Below are 25,112 nucleotides of genomic sequence, written 5' to 3'. Positions count from 1 at the left end.
TTTGTCCCTCTGCTTTTGCCAGTTAGTACAATTAACTGCATCAACACCACAAACACAGCAGAGAGGTCAAGGTTAGTGACTTGAATGAGCTGAGGTGAAGCCCAGTGAACAGCTCTCGGCTAGCAGTCACTCAAAGCGACCACGCCCCTAATTATGCTTAACTTTAGGACATAAGATCATTTAAAGTAGTGAGTTATATACAAATTCATCACCGTGAACCTTCATCATCACGAACAAGGAATTTAGATTTAGAAACCAAATCGTTTTTTGTACGAGGCTGGAAACGTGTTTACTTCTGCTGTAAAGTTGGACTCTTATGGGAATTGACTCATGAGGCCTTTGAGGAACTGTAATTTTCAGCACTTTGGCTTAATTTCCCAGCCCCCCGAGGATGCCATCATTGTTGACCATCATAACACTTGCTAATTAGTACTGAATAAAAAGTACAGCTCAGGCTAGTGGGAATGTCATTGGACAAATTAGAACTTTGACCTGATGGTGGAGTCTGAAGATCACCACAGTCATTAGCACTCAACCTGAGGGGAACGTTAATGTCTCAGCCAAATTATGATTATTATGAATTGCTGCTAGCGTGACGAAAAAGGTGAATGTCAGAGGCAAGATCACAAACTCTTGCACGCCGCCTCCTGCATTGGCAGTGATTGTTGGCACTGGATGCACACCGTAAGGTCTGATTCATCCAATTATTACTGTGCATACCATATAGGCTGCGTGATCGGTTAGGTCGAGGTGTGCACGGACAAGAACAAGAACAATGTGAGGTGGTTTACGGAATCAAACTTTATGAACCGTGAAGTGAAATGTTCGTGACAATTTCCCCCCAGTTGGTGAAACACAATCAGCAGCTATGACATGTTTTAGTCTCATGTTACTATAAGCTTTTGTAATGGAAACATAATGCTTATAAAGTGCTATATTTTACTCCGTGATATTAAATTATTCAAGCGAGAAGTCACAGAGAAATACCATAACGAGATTGCACACAGCCGCATGACTAATGTGCAGAATCCGCAGAGTGAGATTGAAACAGTGCATATTTAATTGTTCATGATTATAATGGGAACTCCTCGGGGTATGCTAAGTGACGCTAACCCACTTATGCCATATAGATGTGACAGGCTGGCTATTTGTGGCCAGAGCTTTAGCTGCACAGATTCAGAAGTGGCAAACACATTTGTTGCATTAGAGCGGGACTGAAGCGTGTTTGGTTCGTCAGACTTTCACCGAGGAGAGTTCTTGTTTGCTGCTGTTTTGGAGCTAGTTTGAGATTTCATCATTTGGTTTTTGATGTGTCATTTTATGCACATCAAGAAGATTTACCATGACTTACATCAGGATCTTAACTTGGGCAGGCTGGGCTGAACATCAATGAGTGGACGTGCTCGTCTTTTTGATCTAACATCATCAGATGAATAGCTTTCTACATATTAAATCGTGCCTACTGCATCCTTAATACTCTTAAAACAAAAGACCAAAGCCAATAAAGATGACCTGAAATTGAAAACCACATACTAGACTGACAGCCATGCCTTGGAGGATTGGGATATGAGAATTTTTCATTTACTTTCCAGGCTTTTAATGTCTTGAGCCAATAACACAGATGTCACTATGTTTACCCTTCTCCCTGGAGAGTTGGATTTATGGCACCGTCTCGTGGAGTATTTGCCTGATATGGCTCCGGTCAACACTATAATCCAGCATTGACAGAGGAAAGTAATAAAACAGCTGACATGTAAACTACCATGATGAATCGTGGTGTGAGGTGCAACAAGATGGATAACCCCGCTTCAGCCTTTGTTTACCTACAGCCAGTATGGATGTAAATCAACTTTACTAGTTGTAGGCTCTGTGCAGCAGAAACATGAAGATACTATATGTGTCCTCTCCTGACCAGGAAACTACTATTTTTGAGCTGCTGGAGCTCATAAATAGTGAGGCGCTCTGCTGCCTATAAAGGCTTTACCTGAATTATTAGATAAGTTTCTCCCCACCTGAAAGTTTCTTCTCTTTTGATGTATTTTATGTGAAAAGCAATGCTGCATCTCTTCACTCAGCTAGGTGCAGTTTCCCTACTAATTGTTTTTCAGTCTTGGCTCTCTTGAGCACCAGAGACCTCCTGCCTTTTCTCCTTCCAACAACTTAATTACATTCATCTGGTGTCCCGGGTGTAAACTACATCCTGATAAGATGGCTGCAGCAAAAAATGAGCTGGACTGTGAATTCAAACTTCAACTATTGGAAAGAAGAAACACAATAAATAATTCATCCTTCATCCTAAATGTTGTTATAATAAAACTTCATACAAAGTGTTTTTCCAATTAGAGGTGCAGTAAGGTTGAGTAATTCACATAGCGTCATTGCCATTATGTTTTCAAAATGACTTTAGAGTAAAAAATGTTATTGAGAAAAAACCCAATATAACAACTATAACAATTCCAAAGCCAAATGCAGAGGCATTAGCTCACTACATTAGCATCTCTCACACCACCATGGACACAGGGAGTAGGGCTGCAGCACCCCCTAAAACAAGGCATTATAAAAACTGCAATTGATTGTCGACATGATATAAAAACTTTCTGACCATGGAGCCTAATGTTCAGTTCTCTGGTTTATCAGTCAGGTGCAACAATATGAAGTTGTGTTGTCCTTTAAGGTCAGCTTGTGTATTCAGTTTATTCGGTCATGAAAACGAGGTGAGATCGTTTATTTAGTTTGTTCAGGCATAAAAATAAATAAAATCAATCAGTCAATGAAGATCTTTCTCTTCTGATCATAATTTCTTCTCCAAAACTACAGAGTACACCTTTAAAAAAAGGTGCATACCGCCACAGACTGTATCGGAATGTGTAGATTGCAAAGTCCATGAAAAGAATTTGGCCTCCTGTAAATAGCCGAAAACATTAATTTCCCAATATCAAATGATTAGCCTGATATATAGCGGGGCCTCTCTGTTTGACCCTTGCATAAAACTGGGCCGTCTATGCAGTAGAAAGACAGAAACTTGGTGCTGCACTGCCGTGTGGCGGTACTGGCAGCCTCTTCAGGGGATAATCAAACTGAAATGTGCTTCTACAAGCTCTCAAGTCCCCAGTGAAATAAAATGATAAAACTGAAGGTGTATAGGGGCTTGGGTTTCAAGTTAAGATAAAATGAAAAAACAAAAGAAAATCTGAAGGGGTCCGGCTATTAGCAAGGCAAGCCACACTTGCTCAAATAAGGACAACCCTAATGCATGCAGCCTAATTGCCTGGTAACCTTGTGGTCGCTCAACTTGGCTGAAGAACAAACACAGTTTCTCTCACTAGAATGAAATGGGGCAGCCAAGAAGTCACAACAGGGCCCTAAACATACCAGAGTTTCTGAGGTTTGCTGTGAGTCAGGGACAGATCCAGAATGAGAGAGGGACAGAGTCAGAATGAGAGTGAGAGCCACCTGGGTGCCATTCCCCACCTCTCTTAGGCCTTTACAAAAGGGCATCGTCACACCATGATTGGCTGGGAGGGAAATGCCCCAAGCTGCTTCCACTCAATAACTAGGAGTCAGTCTCACCACCCTGCGCACAGTTGATCTGAATCCACTGCAGTCAGTCCAGCGAGATTTTAAAAATCAGCCCAAAACAAAGAAAGATAGCAAGTCTTACACAATGATACTGCTACAGCCTTGTTTAGACAGTTTGATTGGAGTTTGGTGAGACTCTCTCTCCCTCTTGGGTCAAGTGAGGGGCAGCTCTCCAAGGGCCTACAAAGTGCAGAACAACACTCTGTAGTTGATACTGTTGGTGCAGGCAAAATGGAGAGAAGTTTACCATTGTTCATTTGTGTATGCTGCAGCAAAGCTCCTGTTTAAGTATAGAATTTAGCTGTATGACATATTGTAGAGCAGTAATCCCCATAACTGATTCCAACATTTGGTTATCCCCTCTTGTGACTCAGAAGGTCCCATGGGGTGAGACAGGGCCCGCTAAAACCAAAACGTACAGGTCCATGACTGACACAGCAGGATCAAAGGCTCCGGGAAGGAGGAAAAAATTCCTGAGGAATGTCCATATGGATTTTCACTGACCGCCTGAGGACACCGTTTACAATGCAGACAACCCACTCAAACTTGCTCTTACACTTGGTTACGGTTTTGGCAAGTCTTTCAAGTCTTGGCTCTCTAAATGAGTCTACAAGGAGCTGAAATCAGTATCCCGATAACTTCTCTTCAGTGGTTGTTTGAAAGACTCTTAAAAACAGAGTTTATATTTTCGCCTGAAATGCCCCTCAGGGAGACTCCTTCTCCCCGTTTGCTTCATTTCATCCTCAGTTAACTGTAGGATAGTGTTTCAGCGGCGAGGGAATGAGATCGTCATGTCAGCGTGATGAAACAATGGAGATTGTGTTGAAGTTTGGTTGGGGAGTGGGCGGAGAGATGAGGTTATGTCTTTAGCGCGGCTGCCGCAGTGGATTCAATGGTAATAACAGCAGTGAACACAATAGCAAGGAGCTCTGGGAGGCCTCAAGCTATCTAAGTGGAGGATTCTCCTCAGTTGTCATCAGGCTGAACTGAAGGGAAAAAAATAATCCCTTAATACAATTACACTCTTCCATATCAGTCGGTGATGATTACGTGATGCTGATGTTCTCACGAGCCGCACGCACAGATGTGTTCTCGAGCCTGTTGCGAACAGCTGCATTACAATGTGTGAACAATATTGTTCAATACAATAAAAAGAAATGAAGGAAGTCGAACAATAATACAAACATCTGGATGAAAACTGCATCGGTAAAGAACCATCTACAGCACAATTGCCATTTTATCATCCATACTGTAGTTTGGCATAATTACTTTAAGACCCTGATCTGCAGTATAATCAGCGCCTCTTCTGCATTTTCACAGTTTTTCTCTTCACTCTCAGTTGTACTTGTAAACCGTTCTGCTTTCCTTGCAGTGTAAGGAATCTTTACTGTAAACCGCAATGCAAAATAATTTTTTTGAAAGACAAAATAATGGTTGAAAGCCGTCTCAAATGGATCTTTCTATCGAAATGAAGACTGGTGTAATTGTGATAAGCTTTATTTTGAAAAAGCTGTATATGTATGTGTCCTGTGTTGTTTTAAGTCTGAGACAGAAACCATAACGATGTCTTAGTGATGTCATCAGGGTTGTCTAGGGCTTGAGTAGGGAGATCTCTGCCTCTACTGCTTTTAGTTTAACCATTCCTTCTTTAGGGTGACAACTAACTAAATATCTTCTCAGTCATTTGATTGATATATAACATTTTCAGAAAAAATAAAAAAGCCCATCACAATTTTGAAAAGCCCAAGGGGATGTCATCAAACTGTCTGTTTTCTGATTGATCCAAAACTTCAACAAAGTCAGTTTATTCTGACGTAAGACAACCGAGAGGAAATCCTCAACAAGGCTAAAAAAGGTACTGTTTGGAATCTTTGCTTGAAAAATGACTTTTTAAAATTAAATGATTATAAAATAATTAGCAGATTACAGTATTTATGTGTAAATGCACCAGCTGCCACCAGCCAGATTAACTTTGATGATTGCATTTTTGTTGGATTTTATTTTTGTTACGTACTGATAAAATACATACAAAAGCCCTCTGATTGATATTGAGGTATTTTGTCAATAATATTATTTATATTGCTTTAAATATCACAATATTTTTGACAAAATACCTCAATATCAATTACAATATTGTTTGGATGACTGTTGGTACTTTCACAAAATATTAAGTATCAAATATTAGAATAAGCAGAACAGTCTGCTAAGCTAAGAAAACTCACTTCACTGGAGCGCAGCCTTTAAAACCAGGAAAAGACACTTGTGCCATATCATAAAATAACATTCAAAATCTGAGTTATCATATGGTCTCATTTCACAATGACATAATATCTCTATATTATCCAGGCCTACAATCTGTACAGCAGAGTCTGTCTTTATGTGTGTCATACAGTCGGACTGTTGGTCAGCTGGGAGCAGCCTGCTGATTCACACGCTGTGAATTTCAGCTGGAGTTACCTCACCTGTAAGCAGAGTGAGGATTTGGCCGATCAGATGTGTTTGTGCATCAAGGTCTCAAGCTGCGTGGGAACATGAATATGCTCCTGTGAAGTGTTTCGGTGTTTGTCTGTGTGTGAAAATCATGCAAATGTGTGATCACTTGGGTGATGTGCTCCCTTATTAATGTGAACATAAAACATTCAGCGAGCGCTGGAGTGAAGGTCTTTCAGGATCTGCTTTGAATACTAGAGAGGTGTGATTGTGCGTGTGACTAAGTGTGTGAGTGTGGATGTGTGTGTCCTGAGGGGCTGTAGTCTGTGGAGGCTGACATGATTTACCTGGACAGATCTGATGCCCTTGCTTTTGACCTGATGCTGTGGAGATAGAGTTAATAGGAGGGAGAGAGGTAGAGCGTCATAAAGCTTACACTGCTGTTAACATAACTGAACTGAAGTGAACTTCAACAGATGAAGGAAGAGTGTGAGGAGCTCTGGGTCTTCAACTTATATGTTTGTACTGGAGCAAAAGTTTGTGATTATGAGAAACCTCAGCAGCAGGAAGTGTTGAGCCAGGAAGATTTTTCATGGTTTCATTTTTCAGAATTTTTTGAAACAGCCAAAAAAGATGGCCTGTAGTCATTTCAATGTTTTCTCCATTGTTAATTTCTAAGAGTTTGCAAAATTGATGTTACCATCTGCTGTCTGAGACCACTCTATCCCCACTTGATCTCCATGTTCACATGTTTTGACTTATTTAGTTCCAACTTTCAAGATTCCAAGAAAGTTGGGATGTGGTGTAAAAGGTGAATACAAACAGAGCGAAATCATTTGCAAAAGAACTCCGTTTACTGCTGTGGTACACTGTTTGGGCATACACCAGTTACCTTCCTCGCCCACTGTCTTTCGCTTTTTTTAATTTTTATTTTTTTAAAAGAATTAATACTGATGATGGATGCTACAGCTATTTACTGATAGTGTCTGTTCAACACAGCTGAAGCAGCAGAGTTCCAATCAGGAGTCAGATTTCAGGTTACAAGAGTAAGGAGAGTTGACTGACAAGATGATGGCGAAGATGTGGTGTCAAAGGCAAACACAACTATTTGGCAGTATTTCGGATTTAGATCCAATGCAAGTACTGAACCTGATAACGTTAATGACGGAAAAAGGAGTTGATTACCTCACTGAGAAGTTGGAGGTGTGCAGTCTGCTGCCTTCCATTATTCCCATAGACTGAATGAAACTACTCCCTGACATATTTCAGATTGAAAAAATACAGAAAATGGCCATTGTTCTTCTCTGTAGACACATTTTTGATGAATGATAGCGGTTAGTACTGACAAATAATTGCACGTCATGTGACTACTGCATCATTAAAGTCTTTTGTAAAGTGTCCTGTGCTGTCATAGGTAACACCGGTGTTGTTCAGAGTTTATTAACTGGTGGGAAAATGTCCTTCCTGTGGCATGCCTAGTTTGCCGACAGCAATTTGACAAAGTGTTCCTGAGCCCATGTAGTAATATCCTTAAGACAATCATGTGTGTCACAAAGTGGTGAACCTCGCCCCATCCTTGCCTGAGCCTTTCGAGGATGCCCCTTTCATGCCTGATCATGATACTATCACCTGTTACCAGTTAACTCGTTCACCTGTGGAATGTTCCAAACAGGTGTTTTTGTAGCATTCCTCAACTTTCTCCATCTTTTGTTGCCCCGGCACCAACTTGTTTGAAACACGTTGCTGGCATCACATTTAGAATAAGCATATATTTACAAAATCAAGGTTAAACATTAAATGTATTTGTACTGTTTTATTCAAACTTTATTTTTATTGTTATTTTGACAAAAAAAAGAAAGACCTGAAGTGAATAGAGGTCGGGTTACATTGCAGTGTCCATGATTGTTCTTGAAATAGTGAAGGTTCTTATGACTCACATGACTTTGAGTCATGTAAAGCCGTCTATAACTGGAAGTCCATGCTATTGGTCCAAGTGCAGAATATACACATAGTAGAGAATCACTTACGGTTCAACTAACGTTTTTCAGGAGCACGTCTCAGAGAGAAAGTCAACTGCTTTGTAATGTACATTTCTTGAACCATTTCTATTCAGTCAGAGGTTGTTGGAGACTCTTTGCTTTGCCACTTCCTGTTTGGTGCTTTGACACTACCTGCTAGTAGTATTCGTAGTTAATATCTTTCCTGCTTTTTCAGCCCAGTTGGCACATTTCCAATGCATGAAATCAAGCTCCCAGCTGGTTATGGATCTGATCTCTGTCACCCCACTTACTACCCAGTGAGCAGAAACATTAGGGCACTGTGTTACCATGTTAACATGAGCTTGGCCTCTGCTGTGAGTTTATCCAAAACCTCTGTTAGCAGTCGGAGGAGCAAAACCCAGAGATAAAGATCTATTCTTAGATTCGGCTGGCTTAGTATGGACATCGTCTGACCTAAACTGTCATCATCTCGGAGGTTCTGCTGTCTCTACAATATGCATGACTGCGGAAATAATGCACGCGAAGCAGTGTTTGATGAGGATAGCGGTGGACTAAATGATGCAGGCAATGAAGACTGAGGAGAAATGGCAAACGTGTGTCGCATTCCAAACAGCCACACGTCTTTATATCCAAACACACTAATTATGTATTATGGCCGTTAATGAGCCATGGCAGTGATTGCCAAACATTAGCTAGTCTCTCTCTCCGAGCCAATCAGGTTTTTATTGACTCCCCTCTATGTGGATTGAATTTTATACACCGGCTGCATCTGTCATACAGACATGCTCCCAAACACACACACGCACACATTCATGTATACATGCACAAATAATAATCAATCTAACGAAACATGCATAAAGCTATTAGTTTGACACACACCCACACACCAGCATGCATTGTATTTACCATCTCAATTGTGTGTTTTATGTAAATGTTGTGCTTTTTAATTTAACATCCATTGTTTGTCACCATGCACAACAGGCTGAGGAGGCTGTTAAATATTCAAACGTCCCTTATTTCCAAACTTTTTCAACAGCAAAACGTTTGATGTGTAAAGTGTGTTAGCAAGGAGCTTTTTTAGTTTTCTCCCCGAAACGCTAATACGACTTTATCGACTCGCTCTCCTGCTTTACATAAATGTTTTATCAAGAGTGGCATTTAAAGGTTAGTGAACATTTTGTTGTTTGATGTATACTTACAATAAAAAGACATTTACAGATGAGATTTTTAACCCCAACAATTCTTTACTGCAGTACATTAGCAGAAGCCAGGCTGGAGTGTTGAGTTTTGTTTTAATTTTAGGTCAAACAAAATGGAACATCCCTGAATTTTACATTCTCAAACTCATCCTCTTAGTGAGTCTTAGGTCTTTGTGCAGAAAACTAAAGCAGTGAACAGACTTTAAATTCCACATACAGTATGCTAAGTATGAGGAGACAGGAAGAAGTGCAATTGTTGAATCAACTGCTCTGAAGCAATCAGGTGGGAAAATCCCCTGAAATAACGGCCAGTGTGGGCTGCAGATGATGGTAACACTATCTGAAGGTACTCTCGCACCTGCTTCTTTGGTGTGGTTGGATCAACCTCCCCCAGAGTGTTTCCCTTGTGGTGTATCTCGTGTGGTGGTGACAAAACCCTAAAGCAAACAGCTGATCCCTGGTCAGTCTCAGTTAGATGGGCTGCGTCCGTGTGAACCTTGGGAGTGGTTTGTTTTCAAAATGTACGAGGAGAGGTGAAGTGGTCTGATATCTTGGGGCTGTTCAGAAAAATTATGTAAAATGGCACAGAGGCACATATTTAACTTAATATTGACCTACAATCATAGTTAGAGTTATTGTTGCAAATAAGACACAATTATAGTTTTGAATGACATTTCTTTCTTTTTTTTTACATTTTTGATTCATATCCCCCCTATTGAGGACTGAAACTACCAAAATAAAATAAAATCAACAAAGAAGTATCAATAAATTAATTAATAGGCCCCCTCATTTGCATCATGAAGCAGAAATGCATAAAGAAATGTAAAAATAAAATACGTTAATATGGAAATTAATTAGGGGGACCATGCAAAGAGAAAAAACAGAAATAAATATGTAAATAAATTGATGTGTAAAACTGGATATATTAATAAATAAAATGGAAAATTAAGTAGGGAATAAATACAGAAGCAAATCAGAAAAATAATAATCAATTTATGTCACATTTTATAATTCAATTAATGCCTACATTTATTTTTTTGTGTTATTTTGGTGCTTTAAATGGCATTTTAATTTACTCATTGAGCCATTTATTTATTTCTTTATCTAATTTTGATATCAGCAGTTTCAGTCCTCCGTACAACCCAAAAGGTTTTAGAGCTAATTGAGTGTTTTTAATTTTGACAGTTTGTTTTCCTGTGAAATGCGGCAGTTAAGCACCATTTTCTGCACTGATTCGTAATCTGTAAGTGGGTAGATGACCTCAATTACTGTAAACAGGAACAAAGTGTTATCTTTATTGGTTTGGAAATAAAAAAAATGGTATTTCCATATATATGTGTTTCTCCGGATTACCTAACCGATCTCTATTTTTAGCCGGCAATCAGTAATTTAGAGAAAAAAATGGAAATAAAATAAAAAGAGCCACAGAATGGACGAATCAAAGAGGCGTGCAGGAAACTGGGACAGCATGCTGAGCTGTGTGTGAAACCAATAAAGCTGTTGGCACGTTATACATCTAAAATGCCTTTTTCCTGAGGTGCCCTCTGCCATGAGAGACTGTGAAGGACGTCTCAGAATAAATACAGAGGAGCTGATCAGTGGTTCTGCATGTCAATAGCAGATATAAGTCTGTCTTCTTGTGCTTCCTGAGAATAACATTACTAACTGCTCTTTGTAGACTGAAATATGGGGCCAGTATTGATCTTCCTGTGAAAACTGTAAAACTGTCATCCATGTTTGATGTAGCCCCATTTAAAATCCGACCAGCGGCATCGCAGTGTGAGGATACTGAACATATTATTGCAAAATTAGAAGTGAACATTTTGTGTACAGTATATTATCTGGATTTCAGTGGAGCATTTTAAGTGTTTCACAGTATAATTGATGTCAAAGCTGTTTCCACTTTCCAAAGTGTAAAATTATGATGATACAAAACGTACTGTCAATGTAGAAAGGAATACAGTGTGGATGAAATTCAGTTAGAGCAGACAGATTGCTACTGACATGCACCTGCATCCAAGCACACGCACACACACATCTATCCACCCACTCACCCCCACACACACACACAAATGTTGATTTATGTCACTTTTGGGGACTTTACACAGACTTACCATCATTTCCTGGAGATTTACCCCCAGCCATCTCTAACCCGTACCTTAACCACTGACCCAGACATCTTCTTTTTTCCCATTTGGGGTTTTTGTCCCCCCCCCCAACCAAGTCCTCACCTTAAAATTACATTTTACCTTTTACCTTATGGGGACTTGTGTTTTGTCCCCATAAGGAAGGCGGGTCCACACAATGAGAGTGACACACAACCACAGTCTCTCTCTCTCTCTCTCTCTCTCTCTCTCTCACACGTACACACAAAGAGATCTATATTCAGTTCCTCATTTCCTAATGATTTACCTTATGTGGACTTGCATCTTGTCCCTCTTTGGAAGGCGGGTCCCCACAGTGATGAAAGGGAGGCAAGGGAGACGAGCACACAGTGTGTACGCAGTGTGTACTCGTCTCCCTTTCATCTGTGCAGACACATCCCTCATCCTGCTTTAATTGCTGTCCTGTGAATCATTAGATCCAGCGGTGCAGTTGTGGTCAGACAGGACAGGTTTAATAACCTCCATCAAAGGGCCAAGGGTCCCTGCATCACCACTCCTCTGCTACGTGGCTGCTGAGCCTGTGACCTCTGCTGCATGTGCAGACACTGGACACCCAATCTAATTTATCGCCTTTGAGCTCTTTAATGCCGGTTTCATAGCTGCTCGATGCAGCTTTAAAAAACAGATACTGTACAAGTCTTGCATTGGAGTCCTTGTGACAGTTGAATCATGATGTATTTTTACATCTTGCCTAATTCAGCTGAAGTCAACAGTAGTAATCATTTTTATTTTTGCTTTGCTGACTGAAATGAAGCATGTTGAAATTTAAACCTCTCATTTGCTCGGTGAACATTTTCTTGACATTTCTATTATTAGTGGTTCGACCGCTGATGGCTGTAATACTTGTGAGTCTTCAGAAAGTCTTCTTGGCTGTGTGCAGATGGTCAGTTTTGTTGCGAATGTGTGTGTGACTCATGTCTTCAGTGAAGCCAAAAAGCACAACTACACTACGACTCGTCCCCCGAAAATCGCCTGCCAGCTAAAACTGGAAAGCCTCCAGAACTCTGTTCAGCAGCACGCAGTGGATCTCCAGCTTTTGGACATGTTGTACCTGCCAACTGGCCTCCGTATGTCATGCCCTTCATTCATTTATTGAGCGAGAACTCTGTCGACTCTGATTAACTGTGTGAGGATTGGAAATAACTGAAGGGAGGAAGAATGTCTTTGAATTTTGGAGGATGCTCTCAGAAATGGTATCTGCACATATTCATTGTGTTTGGATTGCAGCACTGCCATTGACGGTTTTAGTTTCTGATCACAACGCTCACTGTGTGCTGAGTTGATTGTTAATGCAAGGTTGAGATGTTGCAAAAGTAGTGTCTAATCACTGGATTGATGTATGTATCACATGCACAGTGATATCAGAGGTTGGTTAACTTCCAGGCTGCTGCTTCAGGACAATCTGTGCTTAGCTGTTAGTTTGACACCTCTATATGGGCTCTATAGGTGTTAGTTTTGCTTCTTGTTTCTAATGAAACACGTCAAAAGAAAGTTTCCTTATTGCACAGCAATACTCTTAAGTAACCTTTGGGCACATTTATCCTGAATGAGCTGTTTTTTATGTATGAGAGATGGAAGAGTTGTGCATATTTTTGATCAAAAGCATACAAGAAACTCTGAACAGAATTGCACCTGGACTGGTATGCTGATCTTCAAATGAATCTTTTCTATTGGGTAGATGATGCTAACCTGAAACTTTCATTGTTTCAATCTCACTAGACATTGTACTCTTACCGTCTAGCTGCTGTGACCGAAATGAGAGAGTCAGAGATCAGAGACTAAACTGACAGCTGAGAAATTAACCACCAGCTCCTGTTCTTTGGTTTAAAAAAATCAATCTGTATCTGATTCAGAGAAAGGATCCTCCAGAGCGATCCGTTATAAGGTATCTGTCCTGTATCGAGTAGAGCTGAAATTAGTCCATTAATTGATTAGTCGATTGAAAGAAAATAGTTGCCAACTCTTTTGGTTATCGATTAAATGTCGGGTCATTTTTCAGAAGAATGATGTCAAACATTTGCTGGTTTTAGCTTCTAAAATAAAAGGATTTTCTGCTTTTTGTTATTTATGACAGTAAATGAAGAGTCTCTGGGTTTTGGACTGTTGGTTGGACAGAAGAAGCGATTTGAAGACGTCTCTTTGGCCTCTGGGAGACTGTGATGAACATTTTTCACAATTTTCTTTTACATTATACGATTAAATTGATTAACCACGAAAGCAATCAGCAGATTCATCAGTAACGAAAATAACTGTTAGTGGCATCCCTGTCAAGGAAACTAAAAAAAGACTTAAACACGCTGTATAAATGCACCTCTGCTGTCTCCTCCTGTGATGTGCAATCAAGCCCCGCTGCTGCTGGGCTGCATGGAGCTCTGTCACAAACACGGCTCTGCACCCGCCCACTGCTCAGCTGCTCACCACGTCCCTTTGATCAGAAGCTACAACTAATGAACTCAGCTCGTTTCATGGTGTTACTGATGCACTGCTGCCTCTGATGCGTCTGATGTCTCTGTGACGATAAAGTGCTCCGTCAAAGTCAGACAGATTTATGAACTATGGAGTGTCAGTTTCTGTTTGATAGATGTGACACAGTTTGATTGATTACATATCGGGCAATTGATCAACACTGGTCTACTCTTGTATTAGAGACCCTTAAATCAGGGATCCCTCACATAAAAAAACAATGAATACTGAGACTGAGCAGCTAAAGTCCATCAAATTAAAGCAGCCTTCATCGGATGAACATTAATTTTACATCAGTAACACACAACATATGATGCTATCAGTTCCCGTGTTGTACAGTAGTGTAGTTTAAAGCCTAAAAGATGTGAGCAGAAACATGTTTGTGTCCCTCTCTGTCCTTTGTGAACCGCCGTTTGTTCTATTTACTGGTGGGGGAAGGGAAAAGGCCAGTTGTGTGATCAGTATTGATCTCTGAGAGCTCAGTGCTCCAGGCCAGATGTATCCACACTACATCTGTGATCTGTGTGTGCGAATGTGCGTTTTCATCCGCATGCCGCTGCCTGGTATGCCAGCGGACGGATGACCCACAAAAAAGAGGGTTGTGGGCCGTCCGCCAGGTTGCTAGGCGTGAATGAACCGAGCCCCCTGCTGCGCGTCGACTCAGATAATAAAGCTGTATCGTTCATGCAGCAGGGGAGTTCAGTGAAGATTATTAGGGAAGCAGGTCACACACACACACATGCAGAGGGTCAAGGGCAATGGCAGCACTATGCACAGCAGCGTGAAATTGCATGTCATACTAATAGCAATCATGTCAACCAACGAGAGCACGCAGTTAACTTCACAGCACGATCAATTAGTGATCAGTTCATGTGACTGTCCTCTGCTGCGACTGTACTGCTTACTGATGACTGTGTGCAATGAGTCACGTTTTCGCCGCGGCAACATTTAACACCTCAACGCCTCAACTTTCTAAATATATGTGAATAGGATTCTGATTTTAGGTTCAACTCAACACAGAATTTGCCTCATGGAGACGTTAAAACACACTGAATCAATCTTCTTTTATTATATATTTTAATGACTGATATTTCAGAATTGGTTGGCCTGTGAGACTTGATGGTTGTAGTGTTTGAGAATGCTGCCCCCATGTGTCTCCTTTTGGAAATGCAGCACTACAAAAAGCACCAAGACCCAAATTACAGAGTCCCATATCAGTAACACATCTTCCCCCCAGGCTGCATACTGTAATGTACAAATGATTTACACATTTTTTTCCCTTATTTCCATTGCAGGTTATGGAAACACTATCTAAACTCTCCCACACAGCGATCACACAACAAACTGGAATCAGGTATGATACAACACATTACACTTATTTTTTAAAGATATGAAACAATATGCTTTCTGATCATGTTTTATATAAATTTATATAAAATCAAATGCAACTCATTACGATACTGCATATCAATTGGTTGTTGGTCCATTTGCATTAATGGGCAAACGTTTTGTCTTACTAATGTATTTTCTGCATGCTCCTTGTTCAAAATACGTGTAATAAACTAAATTTAGCCTACAGCAGGGTATATAATGATGACATGACTAACAGATAATGCTTTCTGTTATCCCTTTAAAGGCCCTTTCCATCGGAGGAGAGTGTTGAAGATGAAGATATCTACAACCACCTGGAGGATCTCATAGAGTATGTCTCCTCTCCTCCCATACCTTCCTCTTTTACACGCTTTTTGAGGATTTTAACAACAACTTCATTTCAATCTTGACATTTAGTCTCGTTTCCCTACCGTTTAAAAATAACAGGCTGTTGTGGGCGCGGGCAACATTTGTTCCCTGGGTGTTGACTGGAAGGCAGCCATCTCCTGCAGGGCTTTCAGCATGCATTCGCCAGACTCTTTCTGTAGATAACCAGAAATCCTGTCGGCTTTTTTTGGGCACTTCACGTATGATGAGATAACCTTCTTAGGTTTTAATGTTTTCAATCATTTTATTCTAAAGTAACTTCATAAAAACAAAAAGCCATGCATTTTTTTCACTTTTTAAAGTGAACAAGGAACAAAATCGTAACATTATATAATACACCTACACTGCAAACAGGACTCCTGGCACAATACCTTGCCAAGCCCTTTATCTAAATGCAATGCAGCAGCATAAACTCAATCTGAAAGTTGTTAGGAGACCTGACTGTGAGTGGGATTGTTGAAGCAATATAGTTTGTAATATTTTATGCACATATTTATGCCAATATTTTTCCTTCCAACACTTTTCATAATAATTGCACATGCTTGTCAAAACATTGCATTGGAGCTTTACTTTTGTTTTATTAAGGCTTTTATTTGTATATTGGTGACCTGGAGTCAAATGTAACTTCCTGGATCCAAACAAAAACCATTAACAGTTATTTGAAAAATACAGGATTGGTGTTGAGTTGCATTTTAAGGGCAGAGTCACTGTAACTTGTGTGGTAAAGTAAGTGGGTGAAGACAGATAATCATTCAGTAAAAGTGCTGTTGCACTGACACGGTGCTCTGGTCTGTGTTCAGCGCTGACAGCTCCTAGTCAGAGGTGACAAAGGAAAACAGCAGCCTGACAGCAGCCAGCAGTGGATGAGAGGTGAAAGTGGCTGCTTGGATCACACTGAACAGAGCCGCGCTCTGCTCTCAACTCCCGTCAGTTGTACATGGACAGAAACACGTGAACACAGAAATAAACACGTTCATCCAACGGGAGGGCTTCACTACCAGTTTCCAGTTTCATTTATCACCTTTCCCTCCCGTAAATTTAAATACCAGTGGGAAATCGCCCCGCGCTGGAAGTGTTTTATATTCTAAAAGTACTATATTTGAGCCCCTAAAACTTGGTTTCAAATCTCAAGAATTTCTTCATAACATTGCATCTTAAGAACTAAATAAGATACTGTCAGTGTGCCAACATGCCGACTTCAAGCCAGTGAAACGAGCAGAGAGAGAAAACTGAAACAGAAATCTGAATATGTGTCTTGTGGAAAAAAACCACAACTGTTCTTACTCACTGTAAGAAGTTGATGAAAACATTTCAGGGCCTTTAAACTCAGCTCCACAGCGTCTTTATATCCTGTAACATGATGCATTTCTGAGTGAACCAGAAGATGAGTCAGCCTCAAGCCTCAACTCCCTCATCCTCCCTGCATGGTGAGGCAGAAGAAGATAAGGGAAAAAATTCAACCACAACAGTGAACTTTTGGAAATGTAAACAATGTGTCTGCCAACCAAGGTCCAAACACACAACTCCTACAACAGTATTATGACATTGCTCTGGTAGATAATAGAGGTTGACCGACAGTGGATTTTGGAAGGCTGATATAACACAGTTGCAATAATAGCAGTTTTATATGATGGCTGGGAGAGGAGGTCATACCAAATCACATTTAATTAGATAAATGAACGTATAAAAGACATATACACACATCTGAAAATGTAAGAATCATAAAGTTTACCCAGCATCTTTTTCTTTATTGCAATCTCTGAAAAGGTTTTCATATCGGAAACCTTGTATCAATCGGTTGTTGGTTCATTTGTATAGTATATTGTTGGTTCATGTATCTGTGATAGGCCAATATCAGCCAACTGATATATTGGTCGGGCTCTACTATATATTGATGTCTTTAGGACTTGTGTCTTTTGTTCTTGGCTTAATTTCAGGGTTATTTCTTCCTCCTGTACAATGAGTGCAGTTATAACTTGCTACTTTTTCTTTATATGCAAATAAGACCAGCAGTGCCTGCTGCCGGTTATTATTTAAACACCAATAATCTGCACAAAACTGATCTGACTCACCTAAACTATATTATGTGCCAGGAACATATGGATCATTTGACATTCTGCAGTATTTTCCCATCATTCATATTATTGGCCAGTCTCCCAGAACCGTAGTATATTAATATTACTGGCCATGGTTCAGAGGCTTCCTGTTAGGCCTGTGTGCCAGAGTCCGACTGAAGGAGTTTCTGCCTACCCAGTCCTTAGTGCTTAATCCTCACCCCTCACCTCAGCCTTTATTCTTCACCCTAACATACCTAGTCCTTTATATTCCTGTGTAGATGTCCCTCTTTGACATTTTTGTCCTCATGTTTTTCTCCTCCTGAGAACATTTGCTTCTTAGGTACATATATAAAAAGAACAAACACACACACACACACACACACACACACACACACACACACACACACAGGCACTGCGACATGCCATGTTCACCCAGTTGCTAAGGTGCAGTAATTGGCTCAGATGTGAGCAGTCAGAACAGGTCTGTGGCGTCACACATGAAAGTCTAAACCTGTGTGTGTGTTTCTGAGACACGTTCACAGCCCTGGATTAAGTGTCGTCCCTGACTAACAAGATTTGTAGTCTATAGTACTATAGCATTTAAATCCACCTCTGTAAAACCAGAACTGTGTATGTTTTTGTGTGAACCCTTTCATGTGGAGTAAAAACCATTAACCACTCACAGTCAAGCTCGGGATCAAACAGCAGTGTGATGTCACGTAATGTCAGTAACATATTCTGTGGTGTGCTGCAGTGAGAAGGGGGTGGAGGATGAGGAGGACCTGTATGACTGCGTGTATGACGATGAGGATGGAGGAGAGATCTATGAGGACCTGATGAAGACAGAAGCCGTCCCTCCTCCGGTCAGTACTCATCTCATTGACTTCACCCACAGCTTTACTCCGCCTCCTTGACACAGGTTGACTCAGTTTGGCTCATGCTCGGTCACCATCTTTATTAAAGGAATAGTTTGACATTTTGTGAAATAAGTGTTTACTTTCTTGCTGAGTGGGAGAAAAGAAGATTAATACCACTCTCACGTCTGTATGTTAACAAAAAATGAAGCTACATCGAGCAGATTCATTTAGCCTAGCATAAATGCTGGATGCTAGCACGACTCTGCGCAAAAGTAACAAAATCTGCCTACCAGCATTTTTAAACGCACCCTCAGTAACACAATACAGTAGTCTATATCTCGTTTATTTAATCTATACCAAACTGAAGTCTGAAAAAGACAAGTTGTCTTTTTTTACATGGGGTTATACTGGACTAGCACGGTGACTTCCTGGAGTCATGTTCCTGTGAAGTTGCAGGCAAACACTATTGTAAAACTAAAATAAAACGTCTACATGTTGTTTTTCATCTTCAGTTGTTGTATGGTTTCAAACAAACAAGAAATAACACGTTAATTTCTCAGCCTTTAGAGGTGCAGGTAGGCTGACATCTTTGGACAGAGTTTTGTGCTGAAATGGCTAATCGGCTGCTAGCTTTAGGTTCATAATTAGCGCTAAATCTAGGAACTGAAGTCCGGAAAATGATGTCTTGTTGCCTTTTATGGGCTGCTACTGTGTAAAATTGCTTTGTGGAGCTTTAAGGTACAACCTTAATGAACTTTTAATATGGTTATATTACGTTTATTATAATTCTGGTTAGTGAAACTAAACAGAAATGAAGAAAGCATTATCAACCTTGAGTTTCAAAGTATCTGTGTATGTTTCAAATGCTAATTGACTCTTAAAATTCTATATATTTAAGCTTAAACTTGTCAATATCAGTTATTATTATTATTATTTTTTTAATATTACTTACTATATTACTCTCTTGATATTTTCTGATCTGTTTTTAGCACCATTCAAACTGCAAATGCTTGGAATTGTGTCACTTTGCCATGTATGAAGTTAACTGTAATTTAACCCTCCTTATAATTTCTAATGGTCCCTCATAATCTGTCAGAATTGGCATACGCTCCAGCGAGCATGTGTGAATCTCTGACCTTGCTCAAAGGGTTGTACAGACTACATCTGGTCAAAGACTCAACACTTTGTCAGCCCACAGCGTTGACACATAGTAACAGCCCTGTGTGTGTTTGTTTGTGTGTGTGTGTGTGTGTGTGTGTGTATGTGTGTAGGCGTTCCAGAAGCAGGCAGAGACCGACATCAGGAGCTGCTGTCTAACAGAGATCCAGCAGACAGAGGAGAAATACACTGAGACCCTGGAGTCTATAGAGAAGGTACTGACTTACTGACTAACAGGGTCGAGTCATTCATCTTATCACTTCATCATGTCACAAATGGCGCAAAGTACAAATCTTTGTGCTGAATATATTTGTTGAATTGACGCAAATAATTCTTCTTCTATATTATACATATTAAATGTAGAGAATGCAAACCTCTGTGTGCTGACGGTGCATGGAAACATGTACAAGAGTTAAGATTTTAAACACAAGTCACTGTAGCCAAGTATGTTTATAGATTTGTTGTTAAATCTTACAAATGATGTTACCTAGATCATTGGTTCCCAAACTTTTTGGGTGATGACTCCTTCAAAATAAAGCAGTGTCTTCAACTAAAGAGTGATTTTCTTCTCTAAACTTGACATATTGTAAGTATGGAGGTCAAAGAGGCAAAACTATTTAGTATTTCACATGGAAAAAGTACAAAAAGAGGAAAGACCTAAAAGAAAAAATTTAATCTAAATTAGTGTAGCTGAACGATATATATCACTTTAATAATCACACATCTCCTCACATTTGTAAACTCCGTAAGTAACAAGTACTAACATTTAAAGTTAATAACAATGTGTGATGAATTATTTGATTTCCCAGCTTTCTTGACAGACTGAATTATGTCCAACCCCGAGGGCAGAGTTGTTTTGAATGGCAATCAGTAATGTTACTTATCATAATAACAACTACACAGGTAATTCAAATTACAAATTACCAATCAAAATTGCATTTTCTCCTGAGTAGGTAAAATAAAATGAATTGTTCTTAATTCAAGTTGATTTGAGCTCATACATCAGCTTGAATGAAGAAAAAGTTGCATTTCTTCGTGTGGAAAAAGTCCCACTACGTAGATTTTATGCAGTAAAAGTATGACAAGAGTGCTAGAAATCAATTTAGCCTCCTTATCACTTGCAATATGTGAAGCTGACTGACTGTAATGACCTGTTTTGGGGTATAATGGAAAAAAATAATGAGTTTTGTAACAAATACGTAGCCCCAGAGAGGAATGAGCGAAAGAAAACATTTTTATTTTTGAAATTAGTAGTGGGTAATAAGTAATCCCAACACTACTTACAACAAACTGCACCAAAAGACCAAAAACTATGAGAAAACCCTTTTGTCGTGGATGTTTTCCACCTTACCCTGCACTTTTGCAGGACTGTGGGAGGCCCCGCCGTCTCTTACCCCCCAGCCACAGCCACTTGTCTTCTCCCTCTTGTGTACGTTCACGTCTGGAAAAAGACCTTGCCAGATTTCCCAGCGGAGTATCTCAGTAGATGACTTTCGATATGAAGTGGATGGCGGAGTTTAGTTTGTGCTCGCCCGCTCCTTTGAGATGTAGAGGTGACTATGTGGGGGGAGTTTTTTTCGGAGAGGAAATCATTAAATTGCAAACTCTGAAAATGAGATTATTGTCGTGACCCAGACAGTCCTCCTTGTTTTCGCTGACTGCAGCTCTTTGCAACTTGGCCCTATAATATAATAGCTCCTCGCAAAATGACTTTCCCACTCTTACTCTGGAGGGGACGAGCTTCATTCTCTTGTGTTCTCTCTCTCTCTCTCCCTCTCTGCAGCACTTTATGACGCCCCTCAATATGTTTTTATCCATGGCCGAGATGGAAAAGCTGTTTGTGAATATCCCGGTAAGTCATCGTCTCGACTTTACACCTGTAATAATCCAACTGGGTGGTCAACATGGGGTCACAAAGTTCTTTATTGAAGGGCCTTTTTCAATGAGGACAGTTTAACTTGTCAGGTAGGAAAAGCACAGGTGTAAATAATAGATGAAATATAGATGTTATTATTGATCCACACTCTCAGTTTCGTTACTTTCAATATGAATATTTTCATTTGAAACAGGGATTTTTTCTGCATTGAAGAAAACGACTAGATCTTCATTATATATTTTGTTGAGTTGTTTACTTATATTTCCCCAAATGTTTCCAACAATGTTCAAACACAGAGAAATCTACAAGTTTACTGAAGGTAACTGTGAGAATATAACATGACCTTGTCTGTGTACATTAATGCCTGATTCATGGAGGATTTTCATCAGCAATGGTGGTTTAATCCTATATTTACCACTTCTAGGTGCTTCGACCTAAATGCTAATACATTGCAATAATTGCAATACATCCTAAGGGGGACATAAATTATAAAAAACATTTTAACTAAAACCGTTTTAACTAAGATGGTGCCGTTGGCATAACTGAACAAACTTTAAAATAACTTTGCCATTCTGCTAATCAAATATTTCCAAATTTCCAGCTTCCCAGTTGTGAGGATTCGCTGCTTTTCTTTGTTTAATTAGATAATAAACAGAATATGTTTGGGGTTTTCGACTATTTGGTGAACAAAACAATTTGATGGCATCATCCTGGGCTTTTGAAAATCGCAATGAGCATTTGTCATTATTTTCTTGTCATTAAAAACTTCATGGATTGATCATAAAATAAACTTTCATTGACACTAAAGGATCTTTGCTGTTGTGTTTCAGGAACTGGTTAAAGTCCACAAATGTTTACTGCTGGAAATCCAAGACTCAGTCCACCACAGAAGTGCCCAAAACCTTTACCAGATCTTCATCACTTCCAAAGAGAAGTACACAATCAACTTTATAACATCTTCTTCTCTAAAAATTTGTGTAAAGCTCCTATAAAGTGCTCTGTAGCTTTAATATGTGGGGTGCTGTAATGTCAGGCGTCTTTGTTCGCATTCACATTAATATTGTTTCTGACCAGTTACGTCCAATTCAGTCAGGTAGTAGGTTTGAACTCCAATTACATCTGAGATTATACAGACATACTGTAAGTGTAGGTACCTTGGCCTTGTCTCCAGTCCTCTTACTGTGTCTTCATGTCTCAGGTTGTTGATCTATGGGAAATACTGCAGCCATGTGGAATCAGCCATCGCCATTCTGGATAACATCTGCAAAGAAAGAGAGGACGTACGCATGAAGCTGGAGGTAAAATGGTTTTGGTGTCTGGAAATGGTAGTTTTGTATGGTCATTTCTCAACAGTCTCAGAATGGTCAGAGCATGCCCTCAAGTGTGTACCTGAGGCATTGCAGGTGATGACACATCAGTTGAACCAAGCCCTTGTTTTTTAAATTGAAACCCGCTGAAAATGTTAGATAAAGCCCTGTACACACTCTGGCTGCTTTGTTGATAGCGTCTATATATATATGATTTATAAGAAGATCTATATGTCATCTTTCTTTGTTGTCTCCCTACAGGAATGTTCAAAGAGAGCCAACTACGGCAGGTTCACACTGAGGGATCTGCTCGTGGTTCCTATGCAGCGAGTCTTGAAGTATCACCTCCTCCTGCAGGTGCAGTACTCCTGCATATACTGTGCTCTGCTATTTCTGTTCCACTGCAGTCATAAAGCCGGCACGTCATAACAGTGTAAAGCCATAGCCTCCAATTAGTGCTGTGAATGTTGGAAAGGTATGGCACAGATGTTTGAAACCATCTGGAGTCCACCTTTTCAACATGTATGTGGGGCTTTCACACAATATTACATTTATATCTGGGGACCGCTTAATGATTTCTTTAAAACTTTGAACCATCAGTATCTTTAGTGGTTTAAATGTCATGCTTTCAATGAAAAACAGTATAAAAACAAGTTACAAAATTGCGTTACATGTAAATAGGATGTACTATAGATTTATTACTATTTTGTGTGTGTTTCTGTGTATAATTAGTGAAAAAATATTTTTTTCAACCTTGACTAGTTAGTTAGAACTGCAGTAATATGTTGATTGATTATCAGGCGAGTGTTTCTTGGTATTTTTTCCTGCATTTTGACGTATAGTTAAAATGACAAAATGAAAAGTCAGAACTGTAGCTGCTTATTTGTTTGTGCATAACAAAGGAAACCATACAAACATAGTTTCCAAACAGAAATGAATGCATAAAAAGTCTGCAAATGCCACCGACAGAATATATGAACAACCCGTCACCTTAACATTCACTGAAGAGACAATCCTACTCAGATAAAACAAAAGAAATAACCTGTTAACAACCCATTGACACCTTCTTGTAACACAAACCAACGTATACCACTCACACATTCACATTGAAGACAGCTTCAAGTTTCTACACACCAGTATGACAGCGGTCTTACATACATACAGAGACAAATCCTCACCCAGGTAACAACCTCCCCCTCCTGCAGGTGACATCAGTCCCCCACCTCCACATACTTCACCTGCTTTCAGTCCCTCACAGCGTCCGTACACTAAAATTGCAATTACCATCTATTTATTAAGTTATTTATTTATTCCTGACCATATAAATGCATGTACTATTATTATCATATTTTATTTGTATGTCATATTGAACAGATGTTTCCTGTAACTGTTATTACACTAATTACAATAACAGTAACTACATCATGTTATCTTTAAAAAATCTATTAAGACTATTATTTCATACTTGCTACATACACATCTGCTGTCTGTCCTTGATGAAAGTATGACCATGAGCCAGTGTCCCTCCTGTTATGTCCTCTTACCTTCTTAATAGCATTAGAAAACAAAAAAATGACCTCAGTGTCTCCTTTAGTTTGCCAAAGACAAATGTGTGCACAGTATTTGTATTAATGAAGCACCAGTGCAACACAGTGGATGATCAGTGAGAGGTTACTCAGCACATCTACTGCAGTAATGTTAAGTTTCGAGACACAACCAGCTGCAACGTTACATGTCAACACATAAATAATAATAACATATTTGAAAAGGTTGTTTCAGCATCATGAATACTTTTACTTATACGGTTACTTGTTACTATTTTGCTGATCCGTCCTATCCACTTCTTTAAAATCTGAAGAGCAGGACTTTGACTTCCTCTTCCCAGCTGTATATAATGTCCATCACTGTCATTGTAAATGATCAAAGCTGGACAGAAACTAGAAGTTAAAAGTCTTCACTCACTTTATAGATGACTGTCAGTGAGTGACAGAGCCCCATCAGGGAGGGTTAGATTCATCAAAGCCTCCATCATTGCCAATCAGACTGTACGAGCAGGGGGGGCTCGCTGTCACTGGGTGGTGCTGTTGATCACGTTTCCTTCTCCTCCCCTTCCCTTCGTCCTTCAGCCTCCGAGACTCCCTTCTTCTATTTCTGTAGCTTCCTTGTGACAGTCAGTCTGAGATGACCCGCAAATTATTGTCATCTGATCGAGACAATGCAGAACGAGGAGAGAGAAAATAGATAGAGTGAAGTGAGGACTGAA

At 39.8% G+C, this 25,112-nt stretch overlaps 1 protein-coding gene across 1 annotated transcript in view; it reads left to right on the top strand.

Moving 5' to 3' along the window:
- LOC141014519 (guanine nucleotide exchange factor VAV3) overlaps nt 1-25,112 on the top strand; it is a 102,080-nt gene that overhangs the window by 32,016 nt on the left and 44,952 nt on the right. The window contains exons 3-10 of the mRNA XM_073488344.1: nt 15,132-15,190; nt 15,473-15,538; nt 18,406-18,514; nt 19,780-19,881; nt 21,450-21,518; nt 22,373-22,476; nt 22,741-22,840; nt 23,111-23,206. Of these exons, the coding sequence (XP_073344445.1) occupies nt 15,132-15,190; nt 15,473-15,538; nt 18,406-18,514; nt 19,780-19,881; nt 21,450-21,518; nt 22,373-22,476; nt 22,741-22,840; nt 23,111-23,206 (705 nt within the window). The remainder of the gene's footprint in view (nt 1-15,131; nt 15,191-15,472; nt 15,539-18,405; nt 18,515-19,779; nt 19,882-21,449; nt 21,519-22,372; nt 22,477-22,740; nt 22,841-23,110; nt 23,207-25,112) is intronic.

This window comes from Pagrus major, chromosome 19 (genome assembly GCF_040436345.1).
Source record: "Pagrus major chromosome 19, Pma_NU_1.0".
Classification (NCBI taxonomy): Eukaryota; Metazoa; Chordata; class Actinopteri; order Spariformes; family Sparidae; genus Pagrus; species Pagrus major.
The sequence above is the reverse complement of the archived record's forward strand: the minus strand, read 5'-3'. Positions and strand labels throughout refer to the sequence as shown.